A 22,833-nucleotide genomic window follows, 5' to 3' on the forward strand; every position below is an offset into this window, starting at 1 on the left:
TTGTTCTCAAGGAACTAAATCCTGAAGAGAAACAGATAAGAAATACATGTCAATAGAGGGAGATAAGTGTTATGTTGGGGGAAGTATGGATCAATGAGCGTCCTGACTTACACAGCCCGCTCTTTCTTTCCTTCCTTCCTTTCTTCCTTCCTTCCTTCCTTTTTCTTCCTTCCTTCCTTTTTCTTTCTTTCTTTCTTTCTTTCTTTCTTTCTTTCTTTCTTTCTTTCTTTCTTTCTTTCTTTCTTTCTTTCTCCTACTAGGGAACACTGCGTAATGGTGTAGAGACAAACTTTGTCAAAGAGCTATGCCACCTGAGGGTAAGAGGAGTTGGAGGTAAGCAGCCTCATTTTCTGAGTTTTAGACTAGTGGTGGTGGTGGTGGGGGGGGGCAGCAGTTATAAGGCAAAACCATGCATGTCTCATTATTTTCTGAGTTTTAGACTAGTGGTGGTGGGGGGGGGGCAGCAGTTATAAGGCAAAACCATGCATGTATAAGACCTATGAAGGCAGGACAAGGTAAGTGCCAGGTGAGTGTGGCTACAGGGACTGAAGAGGGAGACAGTCTCAGAGGGAGACTAACAGAATAAAGAGGCAGCATTTGAATAGGTCCTTACAAAGTGTGGGCAAAATTTTGATAGAGTGATTTTGGGGTGATGAAGAGTAAGATAGAAAGTCAGAGGGTTCAGAGGAATAATCAGGTATTGGGAAGTTCTTTGAATTTTGGTTTCTATTTGCTTTTAACTGCTGAGCATAAAAAATTAAAAATCTCCAAAATGTACCCATGATTTAAATGCATTCTTACTGAGACATCTGTCTGCAAAGAATCTCTCCTTTTGTGAACCACGTGTCTTTTATTCCCCACTAATTATGCTCAGTCTCAGGGATGCAGGTGGGCTGACCCTGCCCTGCCCTCTGGCTTCAGGGGTGGTCATGTGACTTAGTCCTGACCAATCAGAGTATTTCTTAAATCCCACGTGCAGCCAGTGCTCAGAGATGCACACAGGACCTACAGTGAGCTAATTGGAGTCTCCTTGGCAGAGCTGTCATGGAAGACACCCTCAATTTCTGTAAGATTAAGAGCTTTAAGAATGAGGTAGGCTTTGGCTGCCAGTATTTTTCTCATAGAACCTTCCTGAGGATGAAGAACGCAACAGAAAGCTGAGCTGAGAGACAGAAATACAGAATTCAGATGACTGTGAACCCATAGGTCATCTGCCACCCTAAGATCACCTCTTTAAATCTCTGTGAAATTACCAACCCTAGTCACTTTCTCCTCCCACCCACTTTCTTTTTTCTTACGTCAGTTTGACAAAGAATTTTACCAAGTACCACTAAAAAGTCCTCACACATAGAGTTGATAAACTGTGTTAACACAAGGGGAATTTTCTGGGCTAAGTTCATCTTAAGTATTGATAAAAATTGACACTTCAAGTTAACATCTGGCTTGGCCAACTTTTCTTTCTTGCTGAACTGATGACCTCAATCAGCAACTTCAGTTAAAATGATAAAACCACTGTGATTGTAGCACATGGCCAAGTGCAGTCGGGACTTCTATTTTTTAGATCAAAGCTCCAAAATTCTTCTAACCATTATTCGCCATGATTTTTTTTTCTTATATTTTAGGAATTTGAGTCCTTTCATTCTTTGGAATCCTGAAATAGTTTCCTATCCGCACCTAGAATGCCATGAGTGTTATTTCATCCACACCTGCAATGTTATCTCTCTCTCTGGCTTTCGCCCTTCGCCCCAGACCAGAAAGAGGCAGGGGTGGTGCTTTCCTGAGAAATAAGAAAATTCTAATGAGTCAACATGTCCTTATTCTACCACCAAATTAGGGAGACGGTCACCAGTGACAACAGAAGATGGCCTGCCTCTCAGGAGTTTTCCCCTCTACAAACTCTTTGGAACTGGCATGAGGCAAAAAATAATAATAATAATAATAATTATGTAGGAATGCAGTGGCTCCTGAAAAATCCCACTATCTTCAAACTTGTTATCAATGTCCCCTCTTCTTTTCTCTCTGCAGAAATCAAAGCCAGAGGTGCTCACTGTAGGAGTATGTGTTAGCAAAGCAAATTGCAGCATCTGTATAAAAATTCCACTGGTTGCTTGCTGCTCTCAGTTACCACATTCCCGGTGGAATGCATTGTAACTTCCTGCCCTGTTTTTTGATGAAACTAAGGATTGTATTTGCCACCTGCCTTGTCTTTTGGGTTCTTCTTGATCCCACTTTTGATCCTGCTAATGTATCTTTAAGTGCCAATAGCAATTTTACATCCTGTTACCATATTGTTCCTACATAAGAATCTCATTTTGTATTTTAGTGGACATCCACTGGTAAAAACGCCAGCTTTCCATTTATCAGAAACAGTATGTCCCCTTTCCCCTATTGAAAAGAAATTAGACAGCCACAGAAGTTAAACACAAGTGAAGTCAGTCAGCCTGCCCATCTTTAATCAAGAGTTCAGGGAACAAATATTTTAAATAGAAGGACAGAGGACTTTAGTTTCATCTTTTCTTCCCATAACAAAGCTCAAGTGTTTATTAAGAATTAAAAATACTGTAAATATGTTGTCGGTCCTACACAGAAGCCAGGACTTGGAATCAGGCCTTATCTGTCAAAGCTTCTGGATTCTGTCCAGGAGGTGTTTACTAAGGGCGAGGCACTGGGCTAGATGGTGTGACTTTCCCTTTTTCTGGGGTAGTAGATAGAGCTGGAAAGATGTAAATCTGAGCTGTCTGTTGCCGTGTTTCTCATTGTACATATTTGTGATTTGAATGCCCTGCTTCTGAACCCCCTTTCTATGTTCGGGAACTCACCTACCTTATGAATTTTGGTGGGAGGCAGAAACTGCCTCAATATTAAGAAGTTGCAAACTCCAGCTTTATCAATATTGCTTTCAGCCAGGGATCGAGGCGTTGTCAGTGATAGGGACCTGACTTGAACTTCAAGTTGGCAGTTAGTGACACAAGGAGGGGACCAGGAAAGACTTGTTTCCACCTCAGTGGGAAAGTGGTGGAGGCTTACATCAAGGTTGACCTCCGACCGCAGCCACAGGAAGGGGGACCAAGGGAGGCTTCAGTGTTCGGGGCCATCAGGGTCCACCCTAGAAGTCAGCACTCAGTCATCTGGGACATTGTTCTTGTCAAGGTGGCTTCAAGTTAGGTTTTGTGTCCCTCCCAGAAATTCTGTGAACTACCTAATATCCTTTTTTATTAATCCTGCTTCTTCTTAAATCTTTTTATGCAGCGGATTCTATTGTTTATGACTAAGAAACCTGGGGGACTCACCTTCTGCAATTAAATTTATGGAGAATTCGCCCTAGTGGTTTGGCTCAATGGGTAGAGTGTCGGCCTGTGGAATGAAGGGTCCCGGGTTCGATTCTGGTCAAGGGCACATGCCTGGGTTGTGGGGTTGATCCCTAGTAGGGGCATGCAGGAGGCAGCCAATCAATGATTTTCTCTCATCATTGATGTTTCTATCTCTCTCTCCTCCCTTCCTCTCTGAAATCAATAAAAATATATTAAAAAAATAAATTTATGGAGAATGCCATTTGCAATTGGAGAATGTGACACCAATATATAGAAAGAGTGGAGTCAAGGCAGAGAAGAGCTATCTGACAGGACAGTCTGGGTTCTTAGGGGCCCCGAGACCAGCTCGAACTCTGAACTTCCCATTCTATGACTAACAAATTCCCACTTTGGCCTGAGCTAGTCTGAGGTGGGTTTCTATCACTTGCAACTAAGAGTTCTGGCAAACACAGATGAAAGGGAATGAATATGATGTATCAGGAATCTCAACAAGATTCATCCCCTTTGACCCAGTAATTACTTTTTCTATTCTTTGGAAATAATTGAAAGTATTAAAAACCAAAACAAAAATGGTGAGTGGGATTGAGCAAATGGTTGCATAAGGAAGTGCTTCTAGATAACAATATCCTTGAAGTTGGACCCACCTTCTTCCAATTTCATCATCAAATTTTTCAGACCTTTTGCTTTACACTTGAAATATTTTTCTTTCATTGCTGCCTTAGTTTTATTCTCTGTCTCTCTGTATAGCTTGTTTCTTGTCCTTTCCCCTGTGTCTTTAGAAACTGCATTTTGAGGTGTGACATTCTAGAATACAAAGGAATTAGAAGAGTCACTCAGTCCTGCACATGTGGTGGATACTATGCAACTCTGGGGAGATCAGATCTACTATACACAGCTAGTGTGACTTGAGGGAAGTTTATTTTAATAATGTCACGTTAATAAATAAAAAGAGGAATGTGCTCTGTAGCCTCTTTGCATAAGGGAGGCCAGAGCCACTGTGAACCAGCATAACATGATGGTTAAGAATGTGGGCTGGGAGTTAGTCTACACGGGAAACTTTGGGCAAGCTACTCAGTACCCCCGAGCCTCAGTTTCCTTATCTGTAAACGATAGAAGATGAGTCTTAACAGCTCTGGGGATTAAATAAGCTTTGTAGGTGAAGTATTTGGCATAGGCCTTTGGAAACTCTAAAAATGGTAGCTATTTTTCTGTAAAACCTTTATATTTATATATGTCATTCTTAAAAACATAAATGCAGACACTTCTGTATCATTTGCATATTCTGTAAAATATAAAAAGGACAAATTTTAAAATTGAGTTGATGGAATCCTGAGACTCAGAGACTCTGGGACTTTTTCTCTAACTGTAGGAATTGCTAACGTTTATTAAACACTCAGCTATAGGTGGGGTCACCTGGTTGATTCTCAGCTAAGAAAGGATTAGAAGCTGCCTTTCCTGAATTTCAGGCTCTTATTTTCCCCACCTTTGATGGACCATGATGTCTATCCAGATGACAGGTTTCTGAAATAAATGGGGCAGAAATATTTTGTCCTGACTCTGTTTACATTTCAGGAAAAGCAGACAAGTTCTGGATCAGAGCTGGTCGTGTCTTCCAAGTAGTCCTCCCTTGCACACTTGCTTCCCCCTGCAGCTTACCTCCCTTCCTCCTTATTCCTTCTTGGTTTCTGTTGCCCATCTAGATCTTACATGTGCCTTTTCTGCCTTTCCCATGCCCTACCCTCCTCTTTTCTCTGACTCCATTTCCCCCTCTCCAGTCACCTAGACTCACTTGTACTAAAGCCTTAAATTTCTGACCAAGTGGTACCTGGTTAAGACATAGCATTATCATCAACATGGAGCTGGACTGCCTATGGATTACATCATGCTCCAGAAGCTTATCAACATTAGAATGATGGCATTGGAGCCAATGGGAACTCACCGGCAACCGCAGATGGTGCAGGGCTCCATGCGGCTCCAAGCGAACAATGGGTTTGTCTTAACCCTGACTGACCTGGTTAAGAGCCCAGACTCTAGATCAGGGGTGGGCAAACTTTTTGACTCGAGGGCCACAATGGGTTCTTAAACTGGACCAGAGGGCCGGAACAAAAGCATGGATGGAGTGTTTGTGTGAACTAATATAAATTCAAAGTAAACATCATTACATAAAAGGGTACGGTCTTTTTTTTTTTTTTAGTTTTATTCATTTCAAACGGGCGGGATCCGGCCCACGGGCCGTAGTTTGCCCACGGCTGCTCTAGATGCAGGTAGACCTGGTTCAAATCTTGGCTCCGCCACTTCTTAGAAGTTTCTGCATCTGTCAACTAGGATAATACCTCGGACTTCTAAGGGTTGTTGGGAGGATTCAAGGACGCCTAGCTTATTTGTCCCAGTGTCTGGCACATGGTGTGTGCCGTGTGAGGGTCGTAGTTATTAAGGTGTTGATTAATAACCTGTCCACCTCTTCTCCCGCTTCTCCCTTTCCTGGTCCCTCCCTCCTTGTCCACGCAATCAGGACAAACACATCAGGTGATGAAGTTTGTTTGATTCTTTAGGCCTTGGGATACAGAGTGGCACGGAGAAGTTAGGAAATCCAGGACATGTCTTAACCACAAAGTTTTATGATTATGAAAATAAAAATCCCAGTGCTTCAAAATTTCAGAAAACAAAAACAAAACAAAAACAAAAAAGGTTGCATTGCGAATTCTTTTCCAATACAAAGGGAAATAAAAGGAGGAGATGGGAAATGTTCTTTTTGCTAAATTTCATGCTCCTGCATCCTAGAACCTTGTTATAATCTCTCAAGAAGAAGAGACCCCTGTCACCTCCTTCACTCCTTCCATCACCCTATTCCTCCTTCCTTCAAACATGGAACCACTCCAAAGAGACAGTTAAAATCCAGAGGATGATCTCTCCTGCTTCTCCAGAGAGCCAGGAAGGGAAGTTTTCCCTTCTGTCCCTCCATCTCTCTGCCATTCCTGTTTATTAAGCAAAAGTCCCCAGCAAGCTTTATTGCAGCCTTGTTTTTCTCATACCCAAGCGCTTATTAATATCACAGCCGAACAACCTTCCTGAACACAGCTCTGCAGAGTTCTGTTCCTGCTCCATGCCACTGATCGGCTGCATTGCCTTGGCAACCAATTAAAATACTTCTGTGTGTGTGTGTTGATATCGTCCTTAATTCTGCAAAACCAGGGCAACCTGCTCGGAGGGCTGTGGCATGCCAGTCCGTGGATGGTGTTCTGCATTCTGGTTTGGCTTCTTTTTTTCACCTCCCAATTACCTCTGAATCCCCTGCGAGCACCTACATGCCACTGCTAACACACCTGGCCTTAAGTCAAGAAACACCCTTGTCCACAGGACAGGGGTTGGAAGGGATCCTGGGGACAAAATGGCCCGTCTGTCTCCCTTCCTCTGGCCTCAGGAGAGACACCAGGAGCTCCTGAGCACATGGTGTGTGCCGTGTGAGGGTCGTAGTTATTAAGGTGTTGATTAATAACCCTGTCCACCTCCTCTCCCGCTTCTCCCTTTCCTGGTCCCTCCCTCCTTGTCCAAGCAATCGAGACAAACACATAAGGTGATGAAGTTTGTTTGATTCTTTAGGCCTTGATATACAGAGTGGCACAGAGAAGTTAGGAAATCCAGGACATGTCTTAACCACAAAGTTTTATGATTATGAAAATAAAAATCCCAGTGCTTCAAAATTTCAGAAAACAAAAACAAAACAAAAACAAAAAAGGTTGCATTGCGAATTCTTTTCCAATACAAAGGGAAATAAAAGGAGGAGATGGGAAATGTTCTTTTTGCTAAATTTCATGCTCCTGCATCCTAGAACCTTGTTATAATCTCTCAAGAAGAAGAGACCCCTGTCACCTCCTTCACTCCTTCCATCACCCTATTCCTCCTTCCTTCAAACATGGAACCACTCCAAAGAGACAGTTAAAATCCAGAGGATGATCTCTCCTGCTTCTCCAGAGAGCCAGGAAGGGAAGTTTTCCCTTCTGTCCCTCCATCTCTCTGCCATTCCTGTTTATTAAGCAAAAGTCCCCAGCAAGCTTTATTGCAGCCTTGTTTTTCTAACTACCCTAAACACAAATACAGGAACATTTACATTTTGATCTGTAACACTATTGAGCACAGACTTCTTATGTGTAGAGAACACAGAACAACCTTCCTGAACACAGCTCTGCAGAGTTCTGTTCCTGCTCCGTGCCACTAATCAGCTGCATTGCCTTGGCAACCAATTAAAATACTTCTGTGTGTGTGTGTGAAGTTGTAGGAGTGAAAGATTCTGTAGGTAAACTGCTTGACCCAGTGCCTAACGCACAGTAAGTCCTTTGTTTAAGATTTATCAAGAGCATAATAATTACTAGTCTATGTGGCCGTCTCCCAAAAGACCAGGAGCTCTTTGAGGACAAGGGCCATATATTACTTCTTTTTTTCTTCATTGGAACCCAGCAAAGGGTCTTACACATGAAAGGTATCCTGTACACATCTGATGAAGAATGAGACACCGAAAATGAAAATAAAAATGCCCCACATTTGTTGCCACTGAGCTGACAGCGTCTTGCTCTGTGCTAAGAACTTCACAAGAATGCTCTTGATTTATGCTCCGTATGATGCCGTGGTCACTCTTACCCCCACGTCTACACGCAGTAAAGCAGCAGCCCAGTCTGTGTGTTGGCACTTTAAAAGCTTAGCCAACCAGGGTAAGTGCAGGTAGACAGTTAACCTTCACTAGGAGCTTGCTTTGCCCAGACCCTGTCTTTATAGGTATCACCTCGTTAGATCCTCCCAGTAACCCTGTGAGGTGAGCTTGCTCTTTCCATTTTACAGCAACGATGTCCAGAGTTGCTCCGTAACTTGCCCAGAAGCACATGGCCAGGACACACAAACGGAGAGCCTTTATTCTGAATCATAGTGTTACCTTGTTTTCTGATCAATAACTACCCTTTTGAACGTTTACATTTTGATCTGTATCACTATTGAGCACAGACTTCTTATGTGTAGAGAACACAGTGGCATCCATCTCAGCGAGTTGTAGGAGTGAAGTGAGATTCTGTAGGTAAACTGCTTGACCCAGTGCCTGACGCACAGTAAGTCCTTTTTTAAGATTTATCAAGAGCATCATAATTACTAGTCTATGTGGCCGTCTCCCAAAAGACCAGGAGCTCTTTGAGGACAAGGGCCATATATTACTTGCTTTTGTTCTTCATTGGGACCCAGCAAAGGGTCTTACACATGAAAGGTATCCCCTACACGTCTGATGAAAGAATGAGACACCGAAAATGAAAATAAAGATGCCCCACATTTATTGCCACTGAGCTGACAGTGTCATGCTCTGTGCTAAGAACTTCACAAGAATGCTCTTTATTTATGCTCCGTATGATGCTGTGGTCACTCTTACCCCCACGTCTACGTGCAATAAAGCAGCAGCCCAGTCTGTGTGTTGGCACTTTAAAAGCTTAGCCAACCAGGGTAAGTGCAGGTAGACAGTTAACCTTCACTAGGAGCTTGCTTTGCCCAGACCCTGTCTTTATAGGTATCACCTCGTTAGATCCTCCCAGTAACCCTGTGAGGTGAGCTTGCTCTTTCCATTTTACAGCAACGATGTCCAGAGTTGCTCCGTAACTTGCCCAGAAGCACACGGCCAGGACACACAAACGGAGAGCCTTTATTCTGAATCATAGTGTTACCTTGTTTTCTGATCTTATTGGAAGTCTAAGGGCAGAAGCAGCAGAAAATTGGAATACATGTTTTAAATATGACACTAAAACATGATTCCTCTTATCCAGAAAGAAGTTTTGTACTAGGGACAATGGTGGGAGGAGGGTTATTGTTTACTGGGTACAAAGAGCCAGGACCGGATGGTGGAAAAGTTGTGGAGATGGAGAGTGGTGAGGATTGCACAACAATGTACATGTACTTAATGCCACTGAACTATACACATACAAATGGCTAAAATGGCAAATATGCTCTGTGTGTTCTATATATACAGATATGATGTAGGTTGGGCAGCATGAGAGGTATAGGGGCCACGTTCCTACCTGAAATGCTATCTTCCCTTCATATAGGAGTTCAGGTCAATTTAGCGCCTAATTCAACAGCAAAATCTTTTAGAGACTCTTCCTTTCTGTCACTGGTATCCCTGTGACTAAGTGTCAATTAAGTCAAGATCAAGTGTTCCCCCAAGATCAAAGGAGCACATGAAATCTGTGGTGTCTGATGCAGAAGTTTAGCCATATATGGAATGCCATTTCCTGTCTTCTAAGGGTTAGCTACTCATGAGCTAAGTGGTTTTGAACCTGGCCCACTGTGTTTTCAGGAGAGTACTATTTGTCATGAAAAAGGTACATAGTTGGGTAACCCACATCTAGACTATTTCCGTCTCCACATGACTTTATGCCTAATATAACGTGCTGTGCACTCCTCACACAGCTCTGTAATGGCCTGACTCAGGAAGTGATCATTTCTGTATCAGGAGGAGTCATTCTGTGATGCCATGAAGTGTACCATGCATTTATTCACCCATTCCAAAAATATTTTGAGGCTCCTGATATGAGCCAAGCTGTAGGCTGGCTGCTCGGAGCACAGTATTGAAAGATAAGACAACTTGCCTGTTCTCCTTGTGCTTGTAAAAAAGACTGGAGAAATGAGAGAGCTCAGAGGTGAACTCAGCTACTATTTGAGTCCTGGAGTCTGAGCCTGTGAGCATCTCTGGAATGAGCTTTTGATGGTGTGAGCTTTCAAGGCAGAGCCTAGCACAGAGTAAGTGCTTAGGAGCAGTCTATTGAATGCCCTGGCTTCTGAGCGGGGATCTGGAGTGGTGTGACCCTGGGGGCTGACTCTGAACGAAGTTGCAGGAAGCTGCTCATGTAGGATGGGTTTGTCTTTGCTTTCCTGTTTTACCACTTACTTTGGCATTGCTGGTTGGTGTTCCTGCATGCGAGGGTTAGCAGGACACCTGACCATTTCAATGGAAAAGAATGGCTGTCTGCCGGTGAAGTGGAGACTGCTCCTCACTTACCTAGCCATCCACTTGGAGCAGAAATACCTTGTTTGGCTGCATGGCATCCATCAGGCAAATACAGCCCATGGGCCATGTGATGGCATGTGACCAGTGGGCTGTGGAGAGACTATTACAGAGTAATTGGCATGTGCCTTCCTAGTGGTGGTTTTGAAGCAGGTCTCCAGTCACCCAGTCTCTTCTCTATTTGTTTCCTTCTCCCTCTCTTCCAGCCGTCCTTCTGTTGGACAGGTCCTGTCCTGCCTTTCCTGGCACCCACGTGTCCAGAATGGACCCTGCCTCTTTGTCCTTTGACTATGTCCTTCCTGACCATTAAAACACCTACTGTTTCTAGGAAGCTTCTTTTCATTGGCCACGCTTCATTCCCTCAAACTGTCTGACATTTTCATAGATCATCATTTCTATAGTCTAAGGCTTCTTTGTCTTAACCTTATTGAGTTGTAATTTACATACAAAAATGCACTATTTTTAAGTGTACAGTTTGATGAATTTAGACAAACCTATGTACCATCATATAAAACATTTGCATTACCTCCCAAATCACTATAGTTTATCGTTTTGCCATTTCTAAAATTTTATATAAATGGAATCAGACAATATGTACTCTTTAGTAAGACACTTCTTTTTTCATATCTTACTGCTTCTAAAATTGGATGTATCTTAACAGTGAATATCTAACATGATAGTGTTTCTTTTTTCCTTTAAGGGCTATAACTAAACAATATATCTTACAATGGATAATATCTTTAAGTCAAATATACTATAGTATGCATGTGTGTGCACATCTGTGTGTATACATACATAGATGTATACTGACTGGTTGTTTTTACCATTAGACAGTAAGCACTGGAAGGTGAGAATCTTGGCCTTGCTGTATAGATTCCCACATTGCCTATGGCCAGAAGCTACTTATGGGAGCTAAATAAATACTGCAGAAGGTGGTGATAAGTTTTCCAAAAATATCTTCTAATGGCAGGAACTTACCGAAACCTCCTCTTGGAATGAGTCAATATCTGTAACTATTATAATAAGAGTTCTCTTTGGGGCTCAGCTATCTCTGCATTAGTATGAGACAACATTTCCCAACGTTTGTTCCATGGACAATTAATATTACTCAAGGTGCTAATAAAAGGGCGGACAAGGGTGCCGCTGCCATAGAAATTTGGGAAACATTCCTTATTATAATTTACTGCTTAGACCAGTGATGGCGAACCTATGACACACGTGTCAGAGGTGACATGCGAACTCATTTTTTTGGTTGATTTTTCTTTGTTAAATGGCATTTAAATATATAAAATAAATATCAAAAATATAAGTCTTTGTTTTACTATGGTTGCAAATATCAAAAAATTTCTATATGTGACACGGCACCAGAGTTAAGTTAGGGTTTTTCAAAATGCTGACACGCCGAGCTCAAAAGGTTCGCCATCACTGGCTTAGACATTCACAAGTCATGCTAAAAGTTCTGAAAAGTCCTGCAGCAAAAAGTAATAATGATATTTAAGTCTGTTTTATTCTTAACCCTGGAGATCTATGGAACATCCATTAGTAGCGTACAGTATACACTTGTGAAAGGCAGGTCAAATATGTAAGCCTGAATTAAAATGAGAGAGAAAGGGAGAAGATGAAGACACTGAAGAGAGCTGTATTTGAGCTGGTCCCAGCTAAGCCCAAAGCTATGCAATGGCATCTGGAAGGGGTGGATGAGGATGCTCTTCTCCAGTCAAGGGCGAAACAAGCACTTTCCCTCATTCCATAATCTCTTTAGAGTATGAAGGGACATGTGGCATGCAACCTTTTATAAGAGGAAGTGAAAACAACACAAAAAATATGCGTTGCCTAATGCCTGAGGTGACATGCCCCCGGTTGCACATGGTGGATAATTGAGGTTGAGCAAGGAGAACCTCCTGCCCTCCTCTTCTGACTAGGCCATCCCCTGGGGAACGAGCTGTTGTGTTCATCCACTGTTTGGCCAGACACCTTTAACTGATGGGAAAACTGAAGCAGGTAACAGAATGGCTTGCGAACACAGAAAGGAGCCCACATACAGGGATGACCCTGACCATGTAAATGATGGCGAAGTCCTTCTCAGAAATAGCATTGGTCCAATACCCACAGAGATGGAAGGAAATCGGTGGGCTAGGTGAAAATCAGGCAGAGACGAAAGGAAATGTTCATGAGCTCCCTTTTAAAAACTATTTTAAACATTATCTATCATACAGTAAAATTGACTTTTTCCCTGTGGTATATATTTCTATGAATTTTAACACATATATAGACTCATTTAGCTGCCACCACAAATAAGATACAGAATAGTTTCATCTCCCTGATGCTGTCCCTTTATAGCGTCACATCCTCTCCTAACCCATAACCCCTGGCAACCACTGAAAACCAGTTTCCCATCACTACAGTTTTGTCTTTTTGAGAACTCCCTTTACTTTTGCTATTCCCTTTCCTTAAAATTTTAATGGCAATATCTGCATGTTTATATGTGGGTGCAAAGAACTCCAGATCCAATGCCAGCAGACTTCCTCCTCTATTATTATTGTTATTTGCTGTTGCTAACATTTATTAGCATCTATTATGTACCAGGCATGTGTACTAAGCTTTTTACATACATTATCTCATTTTAATCTTTTAATAGCCTTATGATATATGTATGCTATTGTTATTTCCATTATACAAAAATGGAAGCTGATGGTCAGAGAGGTTAAGTGACTTGCCTAAGGCCTCACAGCTAACAAATAATTGAATCCCAGCACAGACCCTGCTCCATTTGACCACAATCCTTAAACACTACAGTAAGGAATTAAAGGGAGAGAGTTGTAACTAGCAAGGAGGTATGTCAAGAGATTTTGGGGGCAGAGCCAGTATGGGGCCATGTGGTCTTTCAAAAGGTTTGCAAATGTGTGTGAAGCTGGAGAGCCATCTGTATGTATCTCCTGAATTCTCAGCCCCAGGTCCTGCCTTTGTCTCCCTCCATCTGCCCCATGTGGTCCCTGCTGACCCAGGTGACACCTGCCTGCTGTTTGTAGGGGCCTGGGATGGTTCAGTCCCTTTGCAAATGTAGCAAAAACCACTGTCTGTGTCACGGCTTTGCTGCCGGACACAACAGCTGAGACTCAGAAATGGGGGCTGGTTTCCTTCTGGTTTCTACCAGCCCCAATTCCCCTGTGTGCTCTCTGACCTCATTTTCCCCCTCGGTTGCTTGCAACACCAGCTGAAAAAGTTTCTGGGAGACAGTCACCTGGTCTGTGTGCTGGAGGTGGCAGGTGTGTTCTCGCTGAGGTAGGGCAAGTGAGACAGGAATGTGTGTGGTTGGCATGCTGCTCAACAAAGAAGGGAGAAAGTCCAGCCCTGCCAGACCCAGGGCGGCACCCGTTGTGTTGTGGGTAGTGGGAAGCAGGGGAAAGATGGAAGTTAATGAAGAATGGGTGATTCTGGGAAGTGGACCAGGGTCTTGCCCTGCATATGGTGTTCCTTTGAGCTTGCTGTTTGCAGAAGTGATGTTAGCTGGCAAGTGTCCTCCTAGAATCAACTCCTAGCTCCTACAGGGTCTTGGAAGCGAGCTGCCAAGTCAGCATATGCGGGAAGAATCACACACCTGATTCATGGCCATGGATCATTTGGAAACAAAACAAGCCAGAAGTTAGGGTACCAAGAACCGTCTCTGGAAGACACCTAGTTAACACTTAAGGGGTGAAAGAGGGCGTGTAATTTAGAGTGGAAAGTGTTGAGTCACTTCAATAACAACAGGTAACACTTATGGAGCACTTAATCTGAGCCAGTCACTGTGCTAAGAGCTAAGTGACATGAATCATCTCATTTATTTTTCACAACAACACTCTGAAGCAGGTATTACTATTACCTCCAATTTATGGATGGAGAATTGGAGGCCCTGAGGTTTATGTGACTCACTGAAATTACACTATTGAGGAGAAGAAGCAAGATTTGAATACTGGTATTTTCAAACCTAAGCTCGCAAACACTTCGCTTCATCGCCTTCTTGCCCATCTTAATTCAGAAATACTATTAAAGGGTATCAGAGTGAGGAGGAAGAGAGATCAGCTACTCAGGAGCCCAAAATCTTCTCAAAGGCTTGCAAAGGACCTTTGGCTTGATGGCAGTCTGGGAAGGAATAGGAACCAGTGGGGTTTCCAGTCACGGGCCTCCCAGGAGTCTGTTGATCTTACCTGCTGGTCTGAAATAATTGCACGCTGTAGAAACCTACAGCCATTTCTCAAGTTTCCTTTTTACACAATAGGCTTGGGAGGGTTTTAGACAGGTAGGCACAATGGGCCGTTTTTTCTGTCTTGGGCTGGCACCGTGAAGTGGGACTGCTGGTTCCACCCTCGCATGCTGGCTGGCACAAGGAGCACCACACCAAAAGATCTTGATGAGCTTGTTCATCAGAGGAGCCTATGTTCACTAGAGTGAGCAGGGAAGACTTTGGACTTGAGAGCTCACGGACAGGAAGTGAAACTTGCTCCTTCAGAATACCGGCTGACATGAGGGCCTCTGGAAGAGGTGTTTTACAAAGTGGTACCTGTGACAACAGGTCATTTATGTCCCCGTAGAGGAGGCACTTTATACTTAGTATCACCCTGGTCTGGACTCATCATGGACTCAACTTCAATAACAACACTTATGATGCTCTCCAGCAAGGGCTATCACTCCTTCTGTGTTTTGTAGAATGCCTCATGCACAGCAGGGCACAATAGACAGTCAATAACAATGTTTACTCTGATAATGATCTTCCAAATGCCTTTCATCTAAGGATCTCAAAGTGCTTGGTAAACACTAATTAGTTAGGCCTAGGGATAGCTCTCTGTTTTTACAATGCATTTTCCTATTTTACAGAAATTTAAATTGAGACCCAGCAAACTTAAGTGGCTTGCCCGAAGTCATACAGTAAGTTTAAATTAATGATAAAAACGATGCTTTGCATTTCATGTCATGCATATGCATTCCATAGCGAATGTTTTCTAAGGTGATCTGAGTATGTGGAAGCAGGTGGGTAGCGAGTGTTATTAATTGCTGAGACTGGATTGGGTAAACTGAGGCCAGAGGGTGAGTCTTCTGGGTGAGGGTGCAAGCCCACTCTGCTGACTCTCAGAACAGAGTGGGGCAGCCCCGACCATCCTCAATTCTCTGATCTGAGGGAGGCATGGCTGCTCTCACACATACAGGAAAGAAAGCTGTATTTTGGGAGAACAGGTTGCAGAATGACAGCCATCATTACATCCAGGAATGAGTCTGTTCATGTCCCTACTGAGAGAGGCTACAGGGATGAGGTGTGGCAAAGGTAGGAAAGGCAGGCTCAAGAAAACGAAGAAAAGGCGTGGATGGGGTGGCTGCCAGCCCTGCTTGCTGGCATCCTTAGGAAACCAGGTCCTTGCTGAAAGGGCTTGGTTCCTTGTTTCAGCCTCACGGGCAGGACTTGTCTGGTGAGACGTGGGGGAGGGGCTGTCACTGGCACCTTGCTCTGATGTTACAAGTCCCTGTGAAAGAGTTCCAGGGACATGCAGTATCTTAGCGGCTGTCTCTTACGTAGGACCAGCCCTGATCCCCACAACTCCCTCTGCCAGGAGGGGCCTGGAATCCTCTAGGGCACAACAACTTGGCAGCTGTGGATCCATCCGTTGCTACCTTTTCTTAGCAATATAGCCACATGGAAAAAGACAAAAACATGAACAAACACATTCAGCAGCGATAAGGGACCTGCCTCCTCCCAGTCTGGCAACACATTCTTGGTGAGTAATGACGCTCTGCCAAGAGGCAAGTCCGACTCTGCAGCGTGGGGGAGGGGAGAGGTTGCTGGGTCTTAGGAATTCAAAGGGAGTTTTGCCGCTGGAGATAGAGCCCATTCTCTATGAGATTCTCTATAATCCACCCCCACCCCGCCTTTCCCAAGCCCGTGGATGCTGACGGATGGCTAGGCCTAGTGGGGAGCCTCCAAGAAGGGTGCCAGGCCCTCTTCTGGAATGTGTTTCACACACACAGGCACAGTGGCGATGAAAAGTCTGCAGTGATGAATTCATGCCAATGCCCGCTTCTTCCCGCTCACACTTTTGAATGTTCCCACACTCTCCTACTGCCCGGGGGCTTGAAGGCACCGTGAAGCAAAGGAGGGGTGAGCTGTTACAAGAAATAGTTTAGAAAACTGTTTGAATGCACAGCACTAGCCTGCTCTCGGCTGGGAAGGAATCGGGAAGACACTCCCTCCCACTGCTACTCTTCCCCGAGGGGAGTCCTGGGACTCAGCGGCCAGTATGAAAGCTCGCTTTAGGTGAGACATCACAGCACGCAGCTTTGACTTTCTAAGTATGCCAGCGACTCAGGCCACAGCTTGCCAAGTCCACTCTGGCGCACTGACTGCTGGGGTGACAGTGCAAATTGTCCTGCTGGACTGGCAAGGACCACATCCTTCCTGAGAGATGTGCCCTAGCACAGCTTCCCCCAACAAGGCTCCCCGCCAGGTCAGACAAAGTCCCCGGGATGCGCCTGCCCGGCTGGACAGAGCGATCGCACTGTCCAAACACCAAAAGCATCCTTGGGTCATGTCCTACATGGCTACTGGCTCCGTTTGCTTTTATACTGCAGCCACTGACGTGCATTTTATGTGTTTTGTTCATTTTGTAAAGTAAGACACATCCGTTGTACTCCCCAGCCTTCCTGTCAGTCAGTCCACCCACACAGACGCTCCCTCCTGCACCACCTCCGGGCCGCAAGAGTTAATAGCTTTGAATGGATTGTGAATGAACACTGTCATAATCATAATAGCACTTTATGGCCGGATGGGGGTGGGGGCGGGAAGATGGATTTGGGTAGCATGCAAACAGAACCTGACATTTGGAAACTTCTCAGAGATTCCCCAAAGCAACAAGCAGTTGGATTTGTTTTCCCCTCTCTTCCCCATCCTTCGTGCCTTTTCCAGGCACTGGGTTGGCCTCAGGACAGAAGTGAAAGACCAACAATATAATCAAGGAGGCTTTCCTTATCCTACTACCGTCTGCACGAGGGACCAGGAAGCTTTCACAATTCTAAGAATCACAGGAAGGATTAGATAGGTCAGGATCCCACCAAATTTCAGTCGAAGGATCACTGCCCACAGAAACTTATCTCTCAGGAATCCTGGCGGCACCGCTTTTGAAACGTAACTGAAAGCGATAAACCCTAACTGCTGGCACACACAAATCCAACCTCCAGGTGGACACGAAAGAACAAAGGAGATCTTGCTTACCCCATCCATGTGGATTCTGATGTTGGGCACGAGTCGGAACGGGCTGGCCTGCAGACCTCTGGGGTGAGTCCTGCTCTTCCTGCCGTCCTGCAAGGCCAGCACGCCAGGCCTGCGGAAGGAGCCCCCTCTCCCGGAGCTCGGCCCCGAGCGCACGCCGTCCAGAAGGCGCACGAGCAGCAGGTTGGCCGGCAGCGCCTCGATGCTGCCAAACACCAGGGTTCTGCATTCGGGGCAGCGCAGCCCCTTGTGGGCCTTGGAGATCCTCTGGAGACATGGTTTGCAGAAGGTGTGCTGGCAAGGGAGGACTTTGGCTGTGACATCGAGCTTTTCCAAGCACACGGGGCACTCCAGGAGATCAAGTAACGTCAAATCATCCATCTTATTTTAAAACGCTAGTCCTGACCCGGAGGGGCAGATTCCACATGGTAGGGTCAGCCGAGCCAAGGGAGCAGAGACGAGCTCTTGAGAGCGTCTAAACTCCTGCCTGTTTGAGGGAGAGAGGAAGAGAGGAGAAATGTGAGTGCTCAGAGAGAGAGAGAGAGATTCCACCTACATGGAGGCAGTGTCTCACCAGGCAGTTTGCGAGCACTTTGTGCCAGCACCCAAGTTTCAGTGACTCATTCTGATTCAGTGCTGGCAGGTACAAGACCGACTCCTGCTGCTGGAGGATCCGAGGGAGCATTCAGCTCAGCGACAACTTACTCACTGCCTCCCATGTGCAAGGCGAGAGCATGGAGACAACACTGGCCTAGGAAGTGGCACCCCCATGCCCTCTCCCAGCCAGGCTCGAAGGGGGTCCTTTACCCCTCCAGACGGGCAGTCTCAGCTGTCATTCAGAGCGCCCTCAGAATGCAGTGTGTGTGGAGCTGCTACTATCTCCCCGTCCTCCCTCCCCGAGGTTTAAGTTTATCATCTGCAGCACATGCAGGTAAGTTAAGGTTACGTGGATACGTTTATCTGAAGCTCATGCAGATAGATGCAGAAATATTTCCTTCACAGTGCATCTTCCCCCTGCACTCTGTTCTAGCAAAGGTACAAGAAAAGCAACTAGAAACCGGTTTTCAAAGACAGAGACCATAGCCTCAGAGGCAGTATTCCTCCCACAAGATAAAGTCAAGCAGCCTGTTTAGTTACTTTGACAGTTGTTCTCAGTTTCAACTGAAGCAGATAGCAATTCTGGATTGCGTAAATAACAAGGCGGAGCAGAGTATACAGGTGTGTGTGTGTGTGTGTGTGTGTGTGTGTGTGTGTGTGTGTGTCTGTTTTCCAGAAAGTTTCCTTTAGAAAAGCCTCCTGGGAATAGGTCAGCTGTCCCTCACTGTTGCCATTGCAGAGGCTTGGGTGAAGGCAGCAGCCGGGAGGTTGGGCAGGAGGGGGGGTGGGGGGCGCTCTAGGAAGCAGAGCAGACCTGACACACCAGGATGAGAGATGGCGCCTCGCATTCCCGAGACAACTCCCCAAAGATGTCAGCGCTGGGGAGGTGTGCGGCAGCCACTAACCTTGAGCTTGTAACCCCAGCTGAGTTTAGCTCAGCTGGATCCTGATCCTCGGTCTGCTCTGTCAGGCTCCCTCCAACTCGCTTTGCTTTTCCCCGGAGCCAGGAGCCACGCTGCCTGCCGGCTGCTGCCTCTGCTTTGAAAACTTTAACAACTCTGAGTCTTACTCATATCAAGGGATCGCCTTGCCCAGCCCAGTTAACCCTTTCACTGCTGGGCGGCCAGCAGCAGGTTTTCTTTGAGTTCGCTCTCTGCTACTGATCCTTCCTTTCTGTAACTGAGTCAATTTCTGGGAAAAGATTCTAAGGGGCAAAGTCTAGGTGAGCCCCGAAGGCCGAGTATTTACAGTTTATGTTTTCACCTTTCTCAGTTTCTCTCCTATCCAAGAAGTGGAAACACGTTCAGTTATAAACACCAGAAGGTGATTGTGCTTATTTAAAACCTTTATAAGAAGTTCTTGAAAAGGCCAAACATATGGACGGTAGCTTTCATAACAGAGATAAGCCGGCCACCCAAAAAGTACTGCTTCTTAATAATTGTAGCCAGTTCTTGAATTTAGAGATTTGAGAGGGACTTCCGTGATCTTTTTGTTCAGTCTCTTTAAATTTAAAAAAAAAAGTGTCGTGGTAGTACATACACATCCTTCAAAAATCAAAGCACAATAGGGTTTTAAAAAAGAAAAAGCAATGGTCCCAGCTCTCCCCTGACCCCCTAGAGACTTTTCATAGCCCCAAATAATGCTTATACCTTTATTTTTTGATTTATCAATGACATTGTTTCATGTAAAGTTAAAGTTATTTCATAAAGTAAATAATAATAATATTACTCAAAACTAGAGTAGTCCTTACCTGTGCCGAGCACTGTTCTAAATATTTCACTTCTATCAACTCATTTCATCCTTTTAACAACTCGATGATACACTACTCTCTTCTTTACCCTCCTTTACAAAGGACAAAACTAAGACACAGAGAGATTAAATAGCTCATCCCAGGAGTCACAGCTAGCAGGAGGCAGGTGGTCTGCACTCTTAACTACGATGTCATATGGTGATACAGCTTTAAGGGGAGGAGAGATATTTGAAGGGAGCTAACCCTCCTCTGCTATGTCAGGAAGTCAAAAGATAATCACCCAAATGGACCAATCAACGCCTTTTGCAGATGAAGCAGCCACGCTCAGAGAGATCAAGAGATTCCTTGAAGTTGCCCAATGAGTTAAGGGCAGAACCTGGACTAAAAACTGGGTGTTGCTTTTTCCTGGGTCTTCTCTCTCAACATAGGATGGCCTATCTTTATGATGCAGAAAGCACTTAGATACAGCTCCTTGGGCAGATCTTAAGAGGGGAACAAGAGGCCTGAGAACAGATTGTAGTGGTTCACATTTTCCAAAGTTCTTCCAAATCAGTTTTGAAAAAGGAAACATAAATGAAGCTCAAGCTAGGGGAGAGCTTCAGGTTGGCGCAAATTAGAGGCCTAATTTGGATACGTGTCAATTTTAGAGACCATTTTTAACTCCTTTAAAAAAAATCTCCTTTTATAGAGGGTTTTTTTGAGCTTCAACATTCTCTCATCCCTCCACTTTTATAGATCCTGTGCGCATCAGGAAGCCTCTGGCAGGCTGAGGCCCTTTGCTATCCCTCCTCATTCCCACTGGGCAAAGCTGAGCTCTTTTCTCTGGGAGCTGCCCGCCCCCCCCCCCCCCCCCCCCGTGCATGAATTTTGTGCACCGGGCCTCTAGTACTTTCAATAATAAAGAATTATTTACAAAAAAAAGAAAAAGAGAAAAGGTATCCAAATTGGAAAGGAAAAAGAAAAAGGAAATTCCCAGCAATCAAAAGTCCTGGATCAAATGGCTTCACATGGGAGTTTTATCAAACATTAAAAGATGAATTAACACCTATCCTCCGCAAGCTATTTCAAAAAATTCAAGAGGGAAGAATACTTGCCACCCCTTTTAAGAAGTCAGCATTAACTAATTCCAAAACCTTACAAAAACACTACAACGAAAGAAAATTAGATGGGTACATGCAAAAAAAAAATAAAACTAGACTACCAACTTACACCATACACAAGAAAAAAATCAAAAATAGATAAAAAAAATTCAAATGTAAGGCATGAAATCATAATAATCACAGAAGAAAACATGGGCAATAGTATATCCCCCCCCCCCCGGGTCTGCTCTGGTGTCTGAACTGCTGCGGGCGCAGGCGGGCAACATTCTCCCTCCTTTCCTCTCTTGTTCTTAAACACACTCCCTTAGACGCCCAAATCTGCACCTACATGCACATGCACACGTATGCTTGCACAGGGACAAGCACACGCATAGCCCTAACAGTAACTTTTGTGTGGCACTTGCTGTATGCCATGGACCAGTGCCAAGACTTCAAACAGATTATCTCTACATCCTCCCAACCGCCCCATAAGATAGGTTCCGTGACTTTCCTAGGGTTATAGAGCTTGTGATCTGAACCCAGGTGGGTCCAATCTCAGGACCTGTATTGCTTCCCATGATTGCTTCCCATGTTATAAAGTCATGAACATGCCCTAAGTATATCCATATACCTGTGCTGTATAAATGCACACACATTTATACCTATGTCCATAGCGTACACACCAGCTGATCACAGGGCCAGCCCCAAACGAAGGGATGACGTCAAAGGAACTTGGGCTCCTTTGACGGTCACTCTCTGGACCCTGCCCAGTCTCCTGGCCCCTCCATGCTCTCTGTGGTTAGTGGTCTGAAAAAGCTTCAAACCCTCCCATCCCTGAGGAAACAGAAACAATGCATTCTGTCCCAGGAAGGCAGAATGGACCCAGGGGGCTGCTCTGTGCTAGCATACTTGGTAACTGAAGGAAGATTCGGCAGAACAGAATCGTGATGGTAGCATCTTAGGCACCACTGGAGGAGAGAGTTTACACCGAACACGAGTAGTCTTCCAGCACTTCGCAGATCACGCCTTGTGGGTGGTCCCCAACACCACCCACATGTGAGGTTCGTCTTGGTGGAAATTTGAGAAATTTTCTTTTGAAGCTTCTGAAGAAGGGGGCGTGTTTTAAATGGGGATTTTATCCTGGCTTATCCAAATGCTACCTTGGCGTCAAATCAGATGAACATTAGTCCTCAGAAACAAACAGAAAGGCAACTTACGCATGCCTTCCCAGACTCCAGCTCGGCCCACCACCCCGCTGCTCCCACCCCATCAACACTCGTGTTTATATTTGCACTGTTATGTAGTGATTACACACTGTGCTTTAAAAAAAATATGTGTGTGACATTTATGAGCTTCTGCTGCTTGTATTTACAAATGTATCTTGATATATGTTTAAAAAAAAAAGGCAAAGCTGATCCTATTGTTCCCCTTCTGTGGGTTCCCATTGATCATAGGATAACATCTAGATCCTTCTTCTCACCTAACAGGCCTACTTTTCCTGCCTTCACTTACCCCACAACTCTCCGCTACTCATCCACTCACTCCAGTTCCACTGGCTTGCTCTCTTTACTCAGGGCCGTTTATACTTCTCTGCCACAGGGTTTTTGTTTATGTTTTTCTTTCTGTATGCAGTATACTTTCCAGTTATACTCTTTCTCCCTCTCTCTTCTGGGCACTCCCCTCACCACACCTTCATTTTCTTCATCCCCTCCCCTCCAAATTTTAGCTTAAATGCCACTTCCTCAGGGAAGCTTTTCTTTTTTAAAATTTATTTTTACTGATTTCAGAGAGGAAGGGAGAGGGAGAGATAGAAACATCAGTGATGAGAGAGA

At 44.7% G+C, this 22,833-nt stretch overlaps 2 protein-coding genes across 2 annotated transcripts in view; one reads left to right on the top strand and one right to left on the bottom strand.

The window, feature by feature from the left end:
* SH3RF2 (SH3 domain containing ring finger 2) overlaps positions 1-19,213 on the bottom strand; it is a 99,574-nt gene extending 80,361 nt beyond the window's left edge. The window contains exons 1-2 of the mRNA XM_014533146.1: positions 19,078-19,213; positions 17,579-18,062 (exon numbers count right to left, since the gene is read on the bottom strand). Coding sequence (XP_014388632.1) covers positions 17,579-17,956 — 378 coding nt within the window. The 5' untranslated portion in view covers positions 17,957-18,062; positions 19,078-19,213. The remainder of the gene's footprint in view (positions 1-17,578; positions 18,063-19,077) is intronic.
* GRXCR2 (glutaredoxin, cysteine rich 2) overlaps positions 18,071-22,833 on the top strand; it is a 54,863-nt gene continuing 50,100 nt past the window's right edge. The window contains exon 1 of the mRNA XM_005885996.2: positions 18,071-18,506. Within this exon, the coding sequence (XP_005886058.2) occupies positions 18,293-18,506 (214 nt within the window). The 5' untranslated portion in view covers positions 18,071-18,292. The remainder of the gene's footprint in view (positions 18,507-22,833) is intronic.

This window comes from Myotis brandtii, unplaced genomic scaffold (assembly GCF_000412655.1).
Source record: "Myotis brandtii unplaced genomic scaffold, ASM41265v1 scaffold95, whole genome shotgun sequence".
Lineage (NCBI taxonomy): Eukaryota > Metazoa > Chordata > Mammalia > Chiroptera > Vespertilionidae > Myotis > Myotis brandtii.